We start from the raw sequence: 20853 nt of genomic DNA on the forward strand, positions 1-20853 counted from the left end.
GCGATGACTTGAAAATAAAAATTATATTCTAGGTATTATTAAAGTTTCTTTCTCTTCATTAAGTGAAACCAGGCCTATTTAGCTTAACGATCACTTGACTGCCTCATTATTCCATAAAAGAAGCTGTTTTTAAAAATTTATAAGCTTAAAAAGAAATTTTCTACACCTCAAATTACAATATTGATGTGGCCGTGTATATAAAGAAGAGATTAGAAAAGAGAGCATGGTCTAGCAAAGAACAGAGTGACGCTGAGGGCTGAGAAGAAAAGTGGCAAATCAGCTAGAAATGGAAGGATGGATAGATATGTGATGGAGAAAGGACAGTAAAATGTCAATGGTAAAAGCTAGGTGGGTGGTACATGAGCGTTCACTGCAAAATTAATTCAAGTTTGCCTTATGTGTGAAAATTTTCACATTAAAAGTTAGGGAAAAAACCAACAAGCACCATGAGATTATCCAAGAACCTCAGTGCTTTCCATTAAAATAGCCCTGGGTAAAAAGAACTCAAGGAGAAAAGGAAGGAGTGAGGACTTCGACATCTGAATGGAACACATCGCAAGGAAGGTGATCTGTGGGAAAAGGCTTGGAACTCAAAGCCACAACGTAACGTGGGGACTGTAGTCATTTTTACCACAGGAAAGCAAAGCAAAGAAGCAAAACAATTGTTAAAAACAATTGAGGTTGACGACTAAGGAGCTGGGCATCTTTTCAAGTTTTTTGGCTATTTGCTTTTATATAGTTTCCATATGTAGATACTCCACACACTCAAAAGAATGGTTAAAATTAAATATTGAAATTACAATTCCAAGTGTTGGCAAGCATGTGGAGCAACTGAGACTCAGACATCGCTGGAAGGAGTGTAAATGGACACAATCTCTTTGGAATTGTTTGGCCCCATATACTCAAGTTGTAATATCCTATGAATCAACAATCCTTCATAAAAAAGCTCAATAGAAACATGGACATACACGGCCAAAAAACACATGCAGAATGTCCATAGCAGCATTATTCTTAAAAGCCCCAAACCAGAAACAACCCATATGCCCATCAAAAGTAGAATGGAAACAATCAATTTGAGTCTATTCATACAACAGAATTCTATACTGCAATAATAGAACAAAGCACTGCCACACACAACAACGTGAATGAATCTCACAAACAAGGCTGAGTAAAAAACAAAGCTAGCACAAGAGAAGATACACTGATTCTGCTTATATCAACTTCGAAATCAGGCAGAATTAACCACTGCTGTTACAGATTAGGTTAGTGGTCCCAGAGAGGAGGAGGGGCTGTGGCACTGGTCTCACTCTATTTCTTAACTTGGATCGTTGGTGATGTGCTGGTTCACTTTGTGATAACTCACTGAGCTTTTTTTTGAGGAAGATTAGCCCTGAGTTAATAACATCTGCCGCCAATCCTTTTTTTGCTGAGCAAGATTGGCCCTGAGCTAACATCTGTGCCCATCTTCCTCTGCTTTATACGTTGGACAACTGCCACAATGTGGCTTGATAAGTGGTGCGTAGGTCTGTGCCCAGGATCCGAACCCGTGAACCCCGGCCTGCTGAAGTGGAGTGCGTGAACTCAAACACTATACCACCGGGCTAGCCCCTCACTGATCTTTAAACCTCTGTTTTTTCCATGTTTATTTAAGGCATGGTTTACCAAAAGTTTATTTAACAAATTTTAAAATGAACTATGAAATTTCTAAAATTTTTTTCTGGAAGAGAAAAAAATAGTCACAAAAAATTTGATTTAAAAATAACTTACAAAGTGAAATCAAATTATTCCCCCTTGCCAGCTCCATGGCCGAGTGGTTAAGTTCGCATGCTCCACTTCAGCGGCCCAGGGTTTCGTGGGTTTGGATCCTGGGTGTGGACGTGGCACCGCTCATCAAGCCACACTGAGGCGGCATCCTGCATGCCACAACTAGAAGGACCCACAACTTAAAATATACAACTATGTACTGAGGGGCTTTGGGGAGAAAAAGGAAAAATAAAATCTTAAAAAAATTATTCCCCTTTTATAACCAATGAACATTTTGACTAAGAAAAAAGCCTTTAGTTTCAAAAACTTAACAAATAAAACCATAACAATATTTTCTGAACTGATAAAGTTACATGTCAAAAAGTATTATTTTTGTCACATGGATAAAACTAAAAAGACTAAATTTAAATCACCAGGGTTATTTTAAAGTAACAATTTCACTTTTTATTTAAATTAATATCTTTTTTTTAAAAGATTTTATTTTTCCTTTTTCTCCCCAAAGCCCCCAGTACACAGTTGTATATTTTAGTTGTGGGTCATTCTAGCTGTAGCATGTGGGACACCGCCTCAGCGTGGCCTGATGAGGAGTGCTAGGCACACACCTAGGATCCGAACCAGCGAAACCCTGGGCCGCCAAAGCGGAGCGCACGAACTTAACCACTTGGCCATGGGGCCGGCCCCTAAATTAATATCTTTTATACTGGGGGTTTTTAAAAAATTAAATAAGCACTCAATAGATAAAAAACAAAATATGTCTATAAAATATTTTTTTAATTTCAAATGTCAAAAGTTCCCTTTTTTTGCGATATGTTTAACAAAGGATAAACACTGTGTCACTTTAATGCACTTTATAGACAATCAGAAATAATGCGTAAGCAGCATCAAACAATTTAAGACATAAATCAGCTTCTTGGAAAACACAGCAGTTTGAATACCAGTTCCCTCCCAAAATGAGTAAAAGAAATTTATTTTCGGGAGAAACTAAAGCAGAAAGGTAGGACTTACAGAGACAGAGATACAGCAAAGCTTAGGGGGTGAGGGATCAATGGGGCAAAAAACGAGACCGAGTGACAGTGAACACACTGAACACAGGGAGAGCCTCCTGGTCCCCTCCCACGTTCTGTTTCCAGAACGCAGGACTTCATAGAGACTCTCCTCCAAAGGCAAGAAAATCTGAGATGCCTCCCTGGAGAAACAGTCTCTCTACAGAGACTGACATTTGGGGGGATCCTAATACACGACCGGCTCATCAGGAGCCACCCTAAAATGGCAATCTCCAGTGACAAGTGGAGCTCATGCACCCAGAGCTTCCAACTACCTTGTAGGCATTTTATTCGTAAAATATAAAATGAAGCCCCAAATCCTCAGATATTTGAGGAATTTCGAGGAAACAGCAACTATACTGGGAGCAGAAGAAACTTCAAAAATACTAGCACTAATATCCTCAGAGAGAGATGAGAAGGCAGTACATTCAACACATGAACAGGATGTGATAACAGCAACAACTGCCAACTCAGAAAGAGCTCTTATAAATTAAAGCAGGAAAGCTGAAGTAAAAATTCAAGAGATTTGATGACAAAGTCAAAGAAATTTCCAGAAAATAGATTAAACAGACAAAAATGAAAGCTAAGAGAGAAAAGAAAATTAGAGAATTACTCTACAAAGGTTTAGCATCCAAAAATAGAAGTTCAAGGAATGGGGACTAGAGACAATGGCTAGCAGGGTATTACAAAAAGAAACATTCAAGAAAACTTCCCATTATTGAAGGACATGAATCTCTTGATTGAAAGGATTCACTGAAATGAAATGACCACTTCAATGACGACAACAACCAAACACCCAAACCAAGACACAACCATCATGAAACTTCAGAATATCAGAAATTAAAAACAAAAAAAGAATCTAAGAGGTTCCAGAGGGAGAAAAACAGATCACATAGAAAGGAATGGGAACCAGAATGTCTCTCCACTTCTGCACAGCACAGCTGCATACTAGAAGACATGACAGCAACATCCTCAGATTTTTAGAGGAAAATCCTAGATTTTTCAATCCAGAATTCTGCATCTAGCCAAACTACTGAGAGTGAGGGTAAAGACATTTTCAGATACGTAGGGTCTTAACATTATTGGAGGATGTGCTTTAGCATGATGAAGCAGAAAATCAAGTAAAGGAAATAAGAGGGATACAACACAGAAGGAATCCCCAAGAATAGCTGTGTACCAGGCCTAGAAAGCAAATGGTCTAGACAGCAAAGGGCGCTTTCCAAGGGGGAAAAATGTAAAACTGATAGAGGTTTAACAATTGTGTTTGAGCACTGGAATAGTTTATATACAGGCTTGAAGAATACTGATGGACATAAATGGAAAAAATCAGCAATAGGCCCATAAAAAGCTAAACAAAAAGCAAGGCAATCATTAACCTCCAAAAACCAAAGAGAGAGGAAAATCTAACAATAGTAGCATTTGGCGCATCATCAATCCAACAATATCTGATTTAAGATTTAATTAAAAATTTGGATTTCCTCATAACAATATTATGAGGAAAGGAAAAGAGGGAGGAAGAGGAGTTTAAAGAGTATTCAATTCTTTAGAAAGAGAGCCAGCAGGTAATGTGTAAAATGGGTAAACTAAGAAATAGTAACATAAGCATACTATTTAGAAATACGGAGGCAAACAGAAAGATTAGTTCAAACTGTTAAAGCTCCCCCTTGGAGGTGGGTGGGGGGTGAAGTAGGGAACTAGTACATTTTGTTATAAACTTTTTTAGTGCCATTTAATTTTTTAAAGTTTCTAACAGCTTTATTGTGATTTAATTTCTATACCATATGATTCACCCATTTTAAACTGTAAAATTCAGTGGTTTTTAGTGTATTTATAGAATTGGGCAACCATCAACACAATCAATTTTAGAATATTTTCATCACCACTCAAAAAAACCAAATACCCATTAGCAATCACTCCCCATTTTCCCCCAAATCCTTCCTGTGTTGTTGTTGTTTTTAGTTTTAAATTGTGGTAAAATGTACATAATAAAAAATTTCTATTTTAACTATTTTCAAGTGTACAGTTCAGTGCTATTAAGCACATTCACACTGTGGTGCAACCATCACCATCATCCATCTCCAGAACTTTTCATCATCCCATAACCAAACTTCATCCCATTAAGCAATAACTCTCCATTCTCTCTCTCCCCCAAGCTCCTGGTAACCACTGCTCTACTTTCTGTCTCCATGTATTTGGTTCTTCTAGATACCTCATGTAAGTGGAATCATACAACATTTGACCTTTTGTGTCTGGCTTATTTCACTTAGCATAATATCTTCAAGGTTCGGGGCTGGCTCCGTGGCTAAGTGGTTACGTTTGTGCGCTTCACTTCAGTGGCCCAGGGTTTTGCCGGTTTGGATCCTGGGCGTGGACCTAGTAACGCTCATCAAGCCATGCTGAGGTGGTGTCCCACGTAGCAGAACCAGAAGGACCTACAACTAGAATATACAACTATGTACTGGAGGGGCTTTGGGGAGAAGGAAAAAGAAAAAGAAGATTGGCAACAGATGTTAGCTCACGTGCCAATCTTAAAAAAAAGAAAAAGAAAAAGGAAAATAAATATCTTCAAGGTTCATGCATGTTACAGCACGTATCAGAACTTCATTCTTTAAGGCTGAATAATATTCCACTGTATATATACACACTACATTTTAGTTATCCATTCATCTGTTGATGGACACTTGGGTCGCTTTCTCCTTTTGGCTATTGTGAATAATGCTGCTATGAACAACGCTGCATAAATATCTGCCAATTTCCTGCTTTCAATTCTTTTGCATATATATGCCAGAAGTGGAATTGCTGGATCAAATGATAATCCTATGTTTACTTTTTGGAGGAACTGTCATATCATTTTCCAAAGTGGCTACACTATTTTACATTTCCATGAGCAATGCAACAAGGGTTCCCCTTTCTCCACAGCCATGCCAACACTTAATTGTTTTTTTTTTTAAATAGCAGCCATCCTAATGAGTATGAAGTGGTATCTCATTTTGGTGTGATTTGCATTTCCCTAATGACTGATACTGCTGGGCATCTTTTCATGTGCTCATTGGCCATTTGTTCTTTTTTTGTTTATTCAAATCCTTTGCCCCTTTTCAATTTGGCTTGTTTTTTATTGTTGAGTTTCAGGAGTTCTTTATATACTCTGGATATTAACCTCTTTATCAGATATGTGATTTGCAATGATTTTCTCTCTTTCTGTGGGTTGCCCTTTTATTCTGTTGATAGTGTCCTTTGATGCACAAGTTTCTAATTCTGATGAAGTTCAATTTGTTTATTTTTTCTTTTGCTGCCTGTGCCTTTGGTGTCATGTCCAAGAAATCACTGCCAAATCCAATGCCATAAAGTTTTTCCCCTATGTTTCCTTCTAAGAGCTTTTTGCTCTTACAAAATTTTTGGTCTTTGATCCATTTTGAGTTAATATTTGTAATGGTGTTAGGTAGGGGTTCAACTTCATTCTTTTGCATGTGAATATCCAGTTTTCCCAACTCTATTTGTTGAAAAGATTGTCTTTTTCTCATTGAACGGAGAATTGGCAACCTTACTGCAACTCCTTTGACTGTACAGGCGAGGACTCAGGTCTGGGTGGGATTCTGTCCACTGGTTGATGTTTATCTTTAGGCCAGGACCACACTGTTTTGATTACTGCAGCTTTGCAGTAAATTTTGAAATCAGGAAGAGTGAGTCCTCCAACTTTCTCTTCTTTTTCAAGATAGTTTTGGCTGTTCAGGGTCCCTTGAGATTCCAGGTGAATTTTAGAATGGATCTTCCTATTTCAGCAGAAGCTGTCACTGAGACTATGATAGGGGCTGCGATGAATCTGCAGACTGCTTTCAGTAGCAGTGACGTCTCAACTATATTAAGTCTTCCAAGTCATGAACAAAGGATGTCTTTCATTTATTTATCTTTAATTTATTTCAGCAACGTTTTATAGTTTTCAGTGGATAAGTCTTCTACCTCCTTAGTTAATATGATTCCTAAGTTTTACTCTTTTGATTTAAGTGGAATTTTCTTAATTCCTTTTTTAGAGTGTTCATTATTAGTGTACAGAAAAATATTATTTGATTTTTAAATAAGACCCATGTATTACACTGATACAAGATATGTACATCAAGAAGAGGGGAAACTGATTGCAATTCTCCAGAGCTCAAGCTTAATGAGAATGGAGATAAACTCATTTAAACATTTTACATTATTCAAACAATCAGATTCTTAATTTCAAATTAAAAAATGCTGACATTTCATACTGTTTAGTATACTGTACTGTTAAGAATGAAGGTAAATTTCTATGTATCTTCCTGTTGATCTGCAATTTTCTTATTGTAAACAGAATTGCTTTAGTCTAAAAAACCACGCCCTGTGACTTATTCCACCAGAGATGAGAACTATCAACAAAGAATTATGTTTTGCAGTCATCTGATTTCCTACACTCTTTTCTTGACATACGTGGGTTTTACCAGATTCTCTGCCAGTATTCTTGCTCAAGTGAAACTCCCCATCACTGGAGATATTCAAGAGATTCTGTACAGGGATTTCAACCTGACTGAGAGGGGGAATGGGAAGAATTTAATGGTCTGATTTAATTCTTTTGCTTCTGCTATTCTAAGATCATAGGAACTGAAGATGCCAGAAGACATTTGGAAGGTTTAGAGTTAAATAAAATAACAAAGTCAACATAAAGCAAAAACAGTAAAATGGAAACTTTTGGCTAAATAAAATATATTAGACTTAGCCAAAGTGGCTTTGCTGTAAGCCTAAAAATATGCGATTTGAATGTGAGGAAAAAGTTATAAAATTACTTTTAGAATTCCAATTGTCTTCACAAATTCCAGATCAGGACTCTAGGAAAAAATGAATTTGTGAGACTTCTTTTTCTTCCATCTGTCTATCCATCAAATACTTACTGAATCACTATTACATTCCCAACGCTGTGCTAGGCACTGAAGACACAAAAACGACAAACACTCAATCCCTGCTTTCAAAGATCTCACCGTCTAAGGTGGTGACGTGCACTGTGTAGGGTGGGAAAGAGTACTCTTGCAACCCAGGTTCGCGTAGGGTAGTGAGGAAGATGTCAGGAAAAGAAGCAGTAACCCCAGGGTTGAATTGTGAAGGACTAGGAATTGGAGATTATCTATAATGTATTGGGCACTGTGCTAGGTGTTCAGGTGACAAAGATTAATCAGAGAAAGTCTGCACAGGTCAGTAGGGGAAAAAAAGCCATATAAAACCTATTTACAAAACAATGAGATTAAATGCTGTAAGACAGACGTGTTAAAAAATAGAGCTGAACAAAGTGGGTAGGGAAGGGGAACACAGCACAGGAAAGGCGGCACACAGAAGCTAAAGTCTGGGCTGAATCAAGAAGGGCCTGCAGACAGTCGGCCGGCCGGCCGGCAACACAGGCGGAAGGCATTCTAGGCATGGAGAACAGTATGAGCACTGGCACAAAGGTACAGAACAAAAGTGTGACACGGAAGAGCCTAGCCTGATCAGGAATCTGCATGTGGTTAAGTTTGGCTGAAAGTGAAAGGTAGGCTATGAAGAAAACGAGGGGTGCAGAGGGACACACAGCGAGAAGAGAGGAAGCAACCACGTTAGGAATGAAGCAAGGAGTCGCTAGTTTTCTTGTATGATTACTAAACCTTCATATTTTTTTTTTTCTGGAAAACTTTGCTTATTTTTTTGAGCGTTACTAATTTTTCTTATTCATCTGTGAGAATATTTGCTACACTAAAAATACTAACTTTTATCACTGCAAATACTTTTTTTAAAGTTCAGTTTCAAGTTTTACTCATCTTTAGTTTAGTTAAGTTTTAAAATTGGATATAGTCAAATTCATTGCCTCATTTCCTTTTGTAATTGATACCACTGTTCCTATGTTTGGAAAATCCAATTGGAAGGTTATTGCAAAAATTACCATAAAAGACCTAACGCAAGGTAAAATGGGGGAGGACAACTAAGGTAGATTTAAGATATATTTAGGAGATGGGATTAATAGTGTGGGAGGAGAAACACTTAGAGAGAAAGTCACTATCTTGGCAGCAAGATGCCTCAGAGGACAACTTCTCAAAGAAGGAGGCTGAGATGGGTCAGCTGAAGATGCAGGAAGAACACCAGAAAATTAGCTTCAAGCTTCAAGGGCGACAAGTTCCAAAAGGGATCAACAGAACATTCCACATCTGCTCTCTCTAGGATTCGTTATCATTCTGGTTTCTATGTAGATCTACAAAATCCTGAGTTTCCCATTGATTGCTTCAGTCCATTTGAAAGTAACTTTAAAACTTCAGAGTGTTACAGTGAAGTTTAGCAACATCTATGAGTTCCATGGCTTCCTTAAAATGCCAATTATCAAACTGAATTCCACTCTAATTTCAAACGATTCAAATGACCAATTCATTTTTCCCCTCAATAAACTAAGTTTTCTCTTTAGTAGATCTACTTATTGCTCTAAATTCTATAGCCAGCAAGAAAATTAACCTAATAAAACAAGTTAAAAGAAAACTTTTTGTTGTTTCAGCTTTCCTCTACTTTTTTGGCTTTTAAGAGATCGTGATGCCCTGACCTTGGCATAAGCTTTTGGACATATTCACAAAACTGATGAGAAAAACAATGACTAAAATACAGATATCTAATCTCATTACCTTATATGTAAAAGTAAAATAGTCTAAATTCACTTTGGCTATGGAAAACAGATTACTCACCTGCGACCACATTCTGAGTATTTACCAATATTTTTTAATATTAAGGCAGCTGTTAGTCGGATGTGTTTAGTTATTGGTCCCTCTTTTTCATCCTTAAAAAGAATGGAAAAGAAAAGAAAAAGAATAAAGATCTAAATCATACAGTGCTCACACCTTTACAGATAGGGCTTTCAAGCCTCGCTTACTGTAAAATCTCGAAAGACAAGGTTTCTCGATCCTCTCCTTAGAGCCATAAGGGCAGCACTGGGATGATTCACAATGGCCTTTTGTGCTCTTGGAGTTGAGCTTGTGCCCCCTACAGCTGGCTGCCTGAAATGATCAGAGAAAGAAAGAAACTGTTACACAACGCTGCAGACAGATTGACAGTGACAACCAACTTGCCAACCCCTAAGGTGGTTACTTTGAAACTTTGGATACAGAATGAATAAAAGTTTCCAGGGTCCAGCATTAATGTTTATTCTTTGTGTCAGCCTAGGCAAAGGGGCTCTAAGTATTAAGGTTAGTTCCAAGTCTTTTATTTTCCAATCTATCATTTTAAGGCAAATGACTGCTGTTCTAGCACAGTCCATCTTTAAAGTTACTGTGCTGGTGAACATGCAATCAAAACAAATACAACACAGTATCAAAATTGTGGCATTCACATTTTTGAATGCAATGTGAAGATGTTAACAAAGAACTAAATAGTCTACAATTTGAGTTGCAAATTATTTTTGCTAAACGGTATCATTACCTAAGGATGTATTGGTACCAGTATAGATCACCCAGCAAAAGATAACTTAATATGATAATAGCATGAAATTGTGCTAAATACTACATTCCAAACGATTACTTCGTTATGTAATCTTACTTTTCACCATTATTTAATAATTTCAATCAATCCTTCAGTACAGTTCTGTTCTTTATGAAAGATATAGAATGGAGGGACTACAGAGATGAATTTTGCATAAAATCAGATTTAAATTACTCTAGATGTCCTTGGCCAAGCAGAAAAATTGCATCAATTTCTGTCATGTTCTGGTGAGGCAATGATGGAAAGAACATTGACTTGCATGTGAGGAACCCTGCCTCTTTCTGACACTATAACTAGCTGCGTGACTTTGAATATTTCAGTTTGCCCCTCTGTGCTTCAGGTTGCACATCTGTAAAGCGGGTATATTTCTGGCACTTTTTTACATAAGTAAACTAATTTTGAAGATTAAGTAAGTTAACATAAAAACAATCTTTAAATTGTAAACCAGTTTATAACTACATCTATATGTCTACAGATATTGTCATATGGATATAAACCATTATTAGAGTCTATGTGTAAGTAACAAAGATTTTTGGTTAATTGTAACTGATATACTAAATGTTTCTTCCTCTAAACTTGAGCAAAACCAAATGTAGTCTAATATACTCTCATAAGCTATAAATTAAATAAAGTGAAAATTATAGAAAAAGATATTTGGCAGAAAAATGACTGTCCACTGCTGTTAGGATAAAATCCAACCTCATGATAATGGCTTATGAGACCCCCAGCTGTTGAGTCCTCATTATCTGGGTCTCAATTTGATTGCACTTTCAACCGGAAAGCCTTCCCTGGTCTCTTAGATTGACTTAACTGGGCTCTCACAGCGCCTCGTGCATATCTTCGTTTTAGTACTTATTACACTGCACAGGAAGAATTACTAATACCTCTCACTGGATCTCCAGACACGTAAGAACAGCAAAACACATCTTGGTCATGTGTACCTCATGCTATACTTTAGTGCCTAGCACAGAGTAGATGCTCACTAAACAGTAATGGAATGAATAAAGTATGTAAGCAGCTTCTGTGTTTCCATTTCTAGTTCTCCTTCTAGAATTTCAGTTGTCAATTTATAGACTATAATCTTATTCTTAAAATTCCCTATGTCTGGCACAATGCCCATACATAACAGTATCTCAATAAATGGTGACAAATTATTTTCACAATTTGAGAGCTAAAAATATTATTTAGGTTATAGAATCTACAACTAAAGCCCTCAATTAGAAACAGAATAGGAGATATTATGTAAATCTAATAAGGACCTTACAGGAATCTACAAGCAACTCAGAACTTGACTACATGCATTACAAGTATGTGTTCATGAAAAAATAGGTCAATGAATAACCACATGGTAAAGGTCACATGTATACTCTTACACAGGACCCTCACATGCCACCTTGGCCTCCCCTCAGAGTAGCTGTAAGAAGAAATCTCTTTGCCATTATCAATTACATGTTTCAGTACTCTCTCAAAGAAGAACCATATATATATTTTCAGTTTACAAAGCATTTCTTATATATCATCTGTCATTACTTCCAGTGACTTCTCTACAAAGTAGAATCAAAATGTTAGAGCTACAAGGTACTTACAGACAACGTGGTCCAGCCAATAAGAAAAGTGATGCCAAGAGAATTTAAGCAATTTGAACAGGATCACTCAGCTGGTTAATGGTAGGACCAGAACCCAGGTTTCCTGTCTCCCGATATGCTAAGATGCCTTTCATTGTCACTATGTTTTCCTGATTTTTCTTTGTCTATGTATAAAAGGAAGTAAAGTGATGTTCCTTACTTGGTAGAAGATTTTTGACTTCCTGCTTGTCCTGGTTCATCTTGTTTTAATCCTGCAAGCAGGGCATCCTTTGAACAGTGCTTATCCTTTTGCGAGACAGAGGAAGTAAAAGAATAGGCATCAATATCTTGAATGCGACCACATGAGTTACTGACCAAATAGCATTAAGAAAGTATACCTGTAAGTGGGTAATAAAAGAAAACCTCTGTCGCTGAAAAGGCTCACAACCTTCCCAAAGACACTGCCCTGGATACACATCTTTCCCTCCATGTTCAGTCGCCGCATGGTAGAAAACCTGGGAGGGCGTCTGAAACCACCTACAAAAATACAAGTAGTAGACATGTTCTGACACTGGGATGTTTCCTTTAAAATAGAAAACTTGCTCTCCTAACACAAAAATTCCAGATCAATATAGAGAAATATTAAGCAAAATATTGCAAACAAATCTCAAGTTCATTTCATTTCAAAGAACATTTTGAAATATTTCGAAAATTTCTCTGCTTATATTTCCAAGTGAAATCCTTCAACTGTACTGAACACTTTTGGTAATTTGTTTTAAGTTTAATATGTTTAATCCTCTATTCCCTACCTTCAGTAAAGGTCAGCTGAGAAATTCTTGAAAGTAAATGAAAAATCATTTTAAAACACAACAGATTATCTTATAAACAAACACCATACTCTATTGTACTTTTATAAGCTGCTCAAGCATTTACTAGATTTCATATTACATATAATAAACTCGAGAAAATTCAATCTAACAATCTAAATGCAACAAGGTTTGCTAAGTCTGGCTTTTTAGTTGAATTCACATTTTGCATGTCTGTCCATGTTTAAGAAGTCACATCTCTCATTTCTCCAACATCATATCCTACTCATTCATGTAGCCTGGGGATTAACAATACAGATGTCTGAGTGGGTAACTGGCCAAGGACGTAACTAATTAGAATAATTAGAATACATGGCAATGAAAGAGAATACTGGAATCCAGACAGCAAAGAATATGTTAAAAGGCTTCAATTACTAATTAGTAACTCAAATATTTGTACAATCGATATCTTTAAAGTTTGTGGCAGAGCTCTCTTAGGATTTGAATTTTTATGGATGTTATATAAACATCTATATTTGAACCAATCTTTGATGTGCAGTATATATACAATACTTCAAATTAACATTCCTTCAGGAAATGACTGACATTTTAAAATGAATTTTAATCAAAAGAATAACTGAATAATTACAAAAGACAATGTCAAAAGTCATTACAGATTACCTATTTCTTTCTTTCTTTTTCTTTGTTTTTCGGTGAGAAAGATTTGTCCCTGAGCTACACCTGTTGCCAATCTTCCTCTTTTTGCTTGAGGAAGACTGTCCCTGAGCTAATGGGGGTGCCAGTCTTCCACTACTGTGTATGTGGGTACGACCACAGCATGGGCTTGATGAGCAGTGTGTAAGTCCGCACCCAGGATCTGAACCTGCGTACCCCAGGCCACCAAAGAGGACTGCGTGAACTTAACCACTATGCTACCGGGCCAGCCCCAGAGAGTATATATTTTTTATCATTCGTATTCATCTATATAAATACCTACCAAAAGTTTACTGTGAAACTATCATGGACTGGAAGAATTAATATTATTAAATGTCCATACTACCCAGAGCAATCTACAGATTCAATGCAATCCCTATCAAAATTCCAATGGCACTTTTCAGAGAAATAGAACAAACAATCCTAAAATTTGTATGTATGGAAGCACAAAAGACCCCAAAGAGCCAAAGCAATCTTGAGAAAGAAGAACAAAGCTAGAGGCATCATGCTCTCTGATTTCAAACTATATTACAAAGCTATAGTAATCAAAACAGTATGGTATTGGCATAAAAACAGACACACAGATCAATGGAACAGAATAGGGAGCCCAGAAATGACCTTGAGGGCATCATGCTAAGGGAAACAAGTCAGATGAAGACAAATACTGTATAACTTCACTTACATGTGAAATCTAAAAAAAAGCCAAACTCACAGATAGAGAAGAAATTGGTTGCCAGAGGTGGAGGACAGGGGGTGGGTGAAATGGGTGAAGGGAGTCAAAAGGTACCAATCTCCAGTTATAAAATAAATAAGTCACTGGGATGGAATAAAAAAAAAAGTTTACTGTGAAACTAAAATCAGTAAGTACATTTTTAGTTTTGGAATTTCTTTTTAATTTTCAGTACTCACAATGCTATTAATATGAAATAAATAAGACTGGAGCTCTGTTATATAGATAATAATTGTCACAGGGAAGCATTTCTTATTGTGTTTTTAAGATTTTTCCCTAAATATTATTATAAATGTACTACTACTGGTCACTAGTCAAAACGATAGCTGTTTCTAAAGTATTTTGCAATACATTAAAAGAATCAAGCTTATTTACAATACGCAAAATTGATGAATTACCAGTCATCAGAAAAAAGGATCAAGTTAGTGCTTCTTTAAATCAATTTTAACTACTAAATATACACAATTGTGTGTGTACAGTTTTAAGACAACAGGGATTTTTAAGTGCTCATCACTTTACCTGCCCAACACAGTCTATTATTTCCCTCTTATCTACTACCTTTCCCCTCATCCTAAGTCCATTTCCTCTCTATTTATCTAACCACTCAAGTCATACAAACCATTCACTGACAAGGTGGTACAAGGTGAAGTTCTAAAATAATGAATGAGGGGCAGGACCAGTGGCACAGTGGTCAAGTTCTCATGCTCTGCTTTGGTGGCCTGTGGTTCACTGGTTCAGACCCCAGGTGCGGACCTATGCACCGCTTATCAAGCCATGCTGAGGCAGCGTCCCACATATAAAGTAGAGGAAGATGGGCACAGATATTAGCTCAGGGCTAACATCAGGGTCAGGGTTTCCTCAAAAAAAAAAAAAAAAAAGAAAGAAAGAAAGAAAGAAAGAAAATAATAATGAATGAAGCTGGTTGCAATGATCATATGAGGGTGAAAAGAAGTTAAGGTTTCCAAATCCATTAAATGGAGTATCTGGATTTAAAACATTTAAACGCAATTTCAATGCAAAACAGATGCTGAATTCTCAGAATATTATGGATTTCTCTGGGATGTGGGGGGAGAAGAATAAGAGTGAGGTGGATGCCACTACTGCTTACCAGTGTGCCTAAAACAATTTTCCTTTCTACTACCTTACCGTCAATAACCCCCCCAAATAAACAACACGCTCATTTAAAGAAATCAGAAAAATTCAAAAGAACAGCCAAATGAAAATAAAATTCTCTGTGATTCAATTACCTGGACCGCTAACATTTTGGTATATTTCCTTTAAGCCTTTCTCTCTTTTGTGTATGTGTTTTTAAACAAAACTGGGACTGTTACTGATACAGTTTTACATACTGCTGCCACAGTATGGCTATGTGGTGCCTTGGTACAAATTAAAAGAATGCTCTTCCTTAAGAGACTTTGCTGCTATCTGCTAAAAAAAGGTTGTAATAAACATACAGTTTCTGACACGTACAATGTGAATGGTGTCCCCCGTCCCCCCCAATGCGCATCAATGGAAGCACTAGGCAAATAACGTTTCACTGAAACTCACTTTACTGACTGGTAATCTAGCTTTCAAGGTGGTTGTGAGGCTTACATTTGATGATACGTGTAAAATTATTTGGCAAAGAGTAGGCCAACATAAACGAGAGCTATCACCGTCAGGATCACTACTGGTAGGCAGTAGCAGTTGGAGCAGTGCCACTACCAACCTCCTGTCATTTCACCTCGCCCATCTTACTAATCATCCACCCGGGACTGTTTCCACAACTGTTTCAAAACTGCCAACCCTTGCTCAATAAAGTTTTAGTCCAAGTCAATGCTGCCTACCATCAAGTGACTCTCATCATCAGTCACAACTCATTTTATTAATTTTTGCTCCTGAAAACATTCCCCATGGAAACTGTTCCCAACTTTTTTCACCTTTTGTTGAACACTAAACTTCAATCTTATTATTTTAGAGCTTGTTCCCCCGCATTAGTGTTAAGTTTGCAGATTTGGGGACAATGTCTTAGTTTCATGTCTTTGAAAAACAAAAGGCTTACTACTGAAAGAACTAAGTTTACTCTTTTTGAGGTTCCTTAACTTCCTCCCTATACTAAATCTTCTGTCATCACGCACCCTTTCCTTCCCTTGGATCTTAACCATAAGTAGCCACTATTTCCAGGGTTAACTCCACTTATATACTGAATTGTACTGTGTTCCTTCATTCCTATCCCCTTTTGCAGCTTCTCTTTTCCTTTCTAGTGAATCCTATACTTAAGTGTAACGATATATATGCTACTCCAAGTAAAAACAACACTTGTTCTTTGATTCTGTTATTTTCTCAAAAGATAGGAACTAGATTTACAATACCTGGCAAGGCAATGAAAAGTTTAATATTTAATGCATTTATTATAGTAACTGTATCTGACACTTTTTTCTCAGTCATTGGCCATCTTTCGAAGATACATATGATTTTTAATTACATCATCAATATAGTTTACAACGGCTAGTCCTCTGCTCATTACTCAAATAACTGCAGCTAAGTCCCAGGATTAGCTTTCATTCTTTCATTCCAATCCCCTTGAGTCAAATTCTTTTTTCTTTTATTCAGATGACAAGCTGTTTGGTTCAAGTGAACAAATTAGTCACATAAGGCTACTAGGTGCAAGTTTCCTGATGCCAGCTGCCCTAGGCTGCCACTTAAGGTTAAAACACTTTCTACCTGAACTAAAATAAAGCCAACAACCGTTACTTTAAGGTGTAATTTATACTATAATTATTACTATCACGTTTCCTACCATCAAACAATTTCCTAGGCATCATAAACACATAAGAGAAGTAAATAAAGCATAATTTTTCTAATACCTTAAGATTTTATTATTTAAAAACCTGCAATCTATACAAGAGGTCATATATATTAATAATACACAGTACATATCATGATACTGTAATAATTCACCATATTCAAAAGAATAACTTAAAACCAAACATCGGTGGTTATAAAGCTAAGATTGTTTCCTCTGATTTTAAAACATAAATAACAGGGATGAAAATAGCACTTTAGTTCAGATAGTTTCATCTAGAGTTTTCTTAGTTGCTTAAGTTCTTGGCCAGCTATTTTTCTTTAATTATCAAAAAAGTATTTCACATCCTTCTTAATAGCCCTCCTGCTGCAAAAGAAAATTTAATTTGACTTAAAACACATGGTATATATATATTTTTTGCAGGAACCTTTTAGTTCCAAAGATGTGCATTTCAATGGTAATAAATGCACATAAATAATCATACTATATATCAAAAAAATCTATACTGCAAACATATTTTAGTTAAAAAAAAAAGCCGTATTATTAGTTGTAGAACAATGAACTTTTACCTCAACTCTTGACATCTAATTGCTTTACACAGATAATATTCTGTGGCAAAAGAAATACCAAAGGTGTGCATTACTGTATATTTAAATGAGATTTAGTAACAAGTTACTAAAATCTGCAGGGGAAAACTCCAAGCCAACAACCTTGCTGGGAGACTAACTCAATTTTATTATATCCAGTTGTAAAAGTTCCAAATGAAAAAAAAGACAATTAACTTTACTATTAAAAGAAATTAATTTATTACCTTAATACAGAACTAAAAATTACAAATGCAAACTGGACAGCCCAAAATCAGTACTGGTGTTCTTAGAAACTAAATGTTACTGTTGCTGCAGGAATAAATTCTCCACTGTCAACTTCTTTGCCATAGTTAGTCCAGATTCAAACCCACAGGAAGGAGTAACTAATTGACTGGCTCAGCAGCCAAGGGCAATGGGGGAGGAAGCAAGTATTTGGCCTCTTTTTTTTTTAGGCTTTTACAAAGAGAGAGATGTCCTGCCTCCAAGTAAAATTCAAATTATGTGAAATATCTCAAAAATAAGAAGGGGGTTCTGATTGAAGACAGCCAAAACTAACTATCTTGGCTCCACCTCCTTTCTTTCTAACAGTTAATAATATTATAATATTAACAATAATATTAGTATTATTAATTATAATTAATAGAGGAGAGATATCATCAAGATGGCAGTGTAGGCAGACTCTGAACTCACCTCCTCCCACAAACCAGGTTACAACTATTCTTGGAAAAATTACCCCAGAGAGAACTGAAAACTGGATGAAAGAACCCCCACAAGAAGAGACAGTCCTGACTGACACAGAAGAGGCAGAAACTCCTGGAGAGAACAAAGCCCCCTTTGCAAGCAGTGGAGCTTCACAGAAAGCCAGGCAGGAGCCACCCTAAGGTGTGCAGCCTTCCCTGGAGAAGTGGGGACCTGAGTGGGGGCATGTTACCACTATAAGCATCCTTCAGACTCAGAACAACTGAGACGAGCGTCATACTATCTGGCTTTGCTGGTTACTAACTATAACAGGGAATACCCCCAGAAAAGCTATTGACATAAGCAGAATAAGGCCAGCTCTTAAAGGACCCAGGCACAAATTAACCCATCTCAGAGAGCAACCTAAAATCACCAGAAAGAAAAGTACACAGTCCTTTGGAGACTCGCCTGGTAGGCTCTAGGTGCATCTCGGTAAGAGGTGAGACCTCTCTGGAGACTGAGATATTGGTGGTGGCCATTGTGATCTAGTATAGGCATGCTAACACAGATACTGGTAGACACCACTGGAGTTCTTCCCCTGGCCTGTTAGCCCAGGGTTCTGCCACATCCACTAGAGTGCAGATTTAGCCCAGTTCAGTCAAGGCAGACCCATCGTAGGGACTGGCCCCACCCAACAGCAAAGCCTCAGGCAACTTTTCAGCCTGCATAGACTGGGTGCTTGGATCCTCTACAGGCAGGTGAGTGTGTCTGCCTCTGTAGGGCAGGGCCTGCGTGAAGACCAGGTGAACTGTAGGGGGCATTGGAGGAGAAGTGGGGGCCTCAACAGTGGGGCAACTGGGTATGCTTGAGGGGGTCAGGAAGTGTGCACAGGCCAGGACTGTGTCGATGGTATGTGGGGACCTGTAGTGGGTGGGGCTTATCAGTGGCAGAAGAGCTGTGCTTCACAAACAGCCATAAAGGGGATCGGCCCCACCTTCCAAAGCCTGAAACAACTGGGTGTTCTCATGCCTTGGGCCAGCTCCACTCAGCTGCAATTCTAAGAGAGCTGACAACATGCAGGCCTGAGGCCTACAAAACTGTAAGCCCCTGAGCTTAGCAAGCAGCCATACTGGGTGCTTACTCATTTAACAGGAAAACTGCAACAGGAATGTGCTATTAGTCATTGTAGCCAACGGTGCTGGGGCTCCCCAAACCTGATTTACAAACAGCTGGCCAGAGAGGGAAAGCCTAGACTCCAGGGGGACCTGCAATAAGAGCAACTCTGCTGCAGAAGGACACAAGTAGCTGACACAGGGGTCACTCCTGGGACATTTGGACTGGTGATGAGAGGGAAGCACACTGCTGGGCCTCAAAAAGCATCTCTTACATAAGGCCACTTCTCCAAGAACAGGAGACATAGCTGACTCACCTAATACACAGATATAAGCACAGAGAAAGAGGCATAATGAGGAGGCAAAGGAATAGGTTCCAAGCAAGGGAACAGGACAAAATCCCATAAAAAGAACTAAATGAAACAGAAGTAAGCAAGCTACCTGATAAAGAGTTCAAACAAAAACTCATAAGGATGCTCATTGATATTGGAAGAAGACTGGATGAACACAGTGAGAACGTCAACAAAGAATAGGAAAATATAAAAAAGAACCAATCAGAAATTAAAAATTCACTAGAGAGACTCAATAGTAGAGTAGATGATACAGAATAACAGATCAGCAAGTAGATGAAAGACTAGAGGAAATCACCCAATCTGAACAGATAAAAAAGAATTAAAAAGAATGAGAACAGTCTAAGGGAACTCTGGGACAACAACAAGCATGCTAACATTCATATTATAGGTGTCCCAGAAGGAGGAGAGAGAGACAAAGGGGCAGAGAATCTATTTGAAGAAATAATAGCTGAAAACTTTCCTAACTTAAGGAAGGAAACAGACGTCCAAATACAGGAGGCACAGAGAGCACCAAAAAGATAAACCCAAAGAGGCCCAAACCAAGACACATTATAATTAACATGTCCAAAATTAAAGATAAAGAGAGAATCCTAAAAGCTGCAAGATAAAGCCAACAAGTGACATATAAAGGAAAGCCCATAAGACTATCAGGGGACTTCTCAGCCAAAACCCTACAGGCTACAAGCGATTAGCATGACTTATTTAAAGTGCTGAAAGGAAAAAAACCTACAACCAAGAATACTCTATCCAGTAAGGTTATCATTCAGAATTGAAGGAGAGAGAGTTTCCCAGACAAGCAAAAATTAAAGGAGTTTATCACCAAGAAACCAGTTCTACAAGAAATGCTGAAAGGACTTATTTAAGTGAGAAAGAGAAGACCACATATAGGGATAAGAAAATTATCAAAAAAAACTCCCCAAAAACTCAGGCAATAAAACCACTGATTAAGGCAAAACTACAGTAAATGCAGCAGATCAACCACCTATGAAGATATTATGAAGGTTAAAATAAAAAAGTACTGAAATTATGTATTTCAATGATAAAAGGGTAATGGATAGACACATACAAAATAAGAAATTAGATATGATTTCAAACACATAAAATGTGGGAGGATGGGAGTAAAAGAGTAGAGTTTTTAGAAAGAGGCCTAACTAGGGAAACTATCAACTCAATATAGACTGCTATAGATGTAGAATATTACATATGAACCTCATGGTAATCA

At 37.4% G+C, this 20853-nt stretch overlaps 1 protein-coding gene across 2 annotated transcripts in view; it reads right to left on the minus strand.

Annotated features, from left to right (window-relative positions):
- ARID2 (AT-rich interaction domain 2) overlaps positions 1 to 20853 on the minus strand; it is a 160253-nt gene that overhangs the window by 2462 nt on the left and 136938 nt on the right. For both annotated transcript variants that reach the window (XM_046665585.1, XM_046665576.1), the window contains exons 17-20: positions 12265 to 12403; positions 12087 to 12172; positions 9697 to 9820; positions 9512 to 9603 (exon numbers count right to left, since the gene is read on the minus strand). In XM_046665585.1, coding sequence (XP_046521541.1) covers positions 9512 to 9603; positions 9697 to 9820; positions 12087 to 12172; positions 12265 to 12403 — 441 coding nt within the window. The remainder of the gene's footprint in view (positions 1 to 9511; positions 9604 to 9696; positions 9821 to 12086; positions 12173 to 12264; positions 12404 to 20853) is intronic.

Source organism: Equus quagga, chromosome 1 (assembly GCF_021613505.1).
Source record: "Equus quagga isolate Etosha38 chromosome 1, UCLA_HA_Equagga_1.0, whole genome shotgun sequence".
Classification (NCBI taxonomy): domain Eukaryota; kingdom Metazoa; phylum Chordata; class Mammalia; order Perissodactyla; family Equidae; genus Equus; species Equus quagga.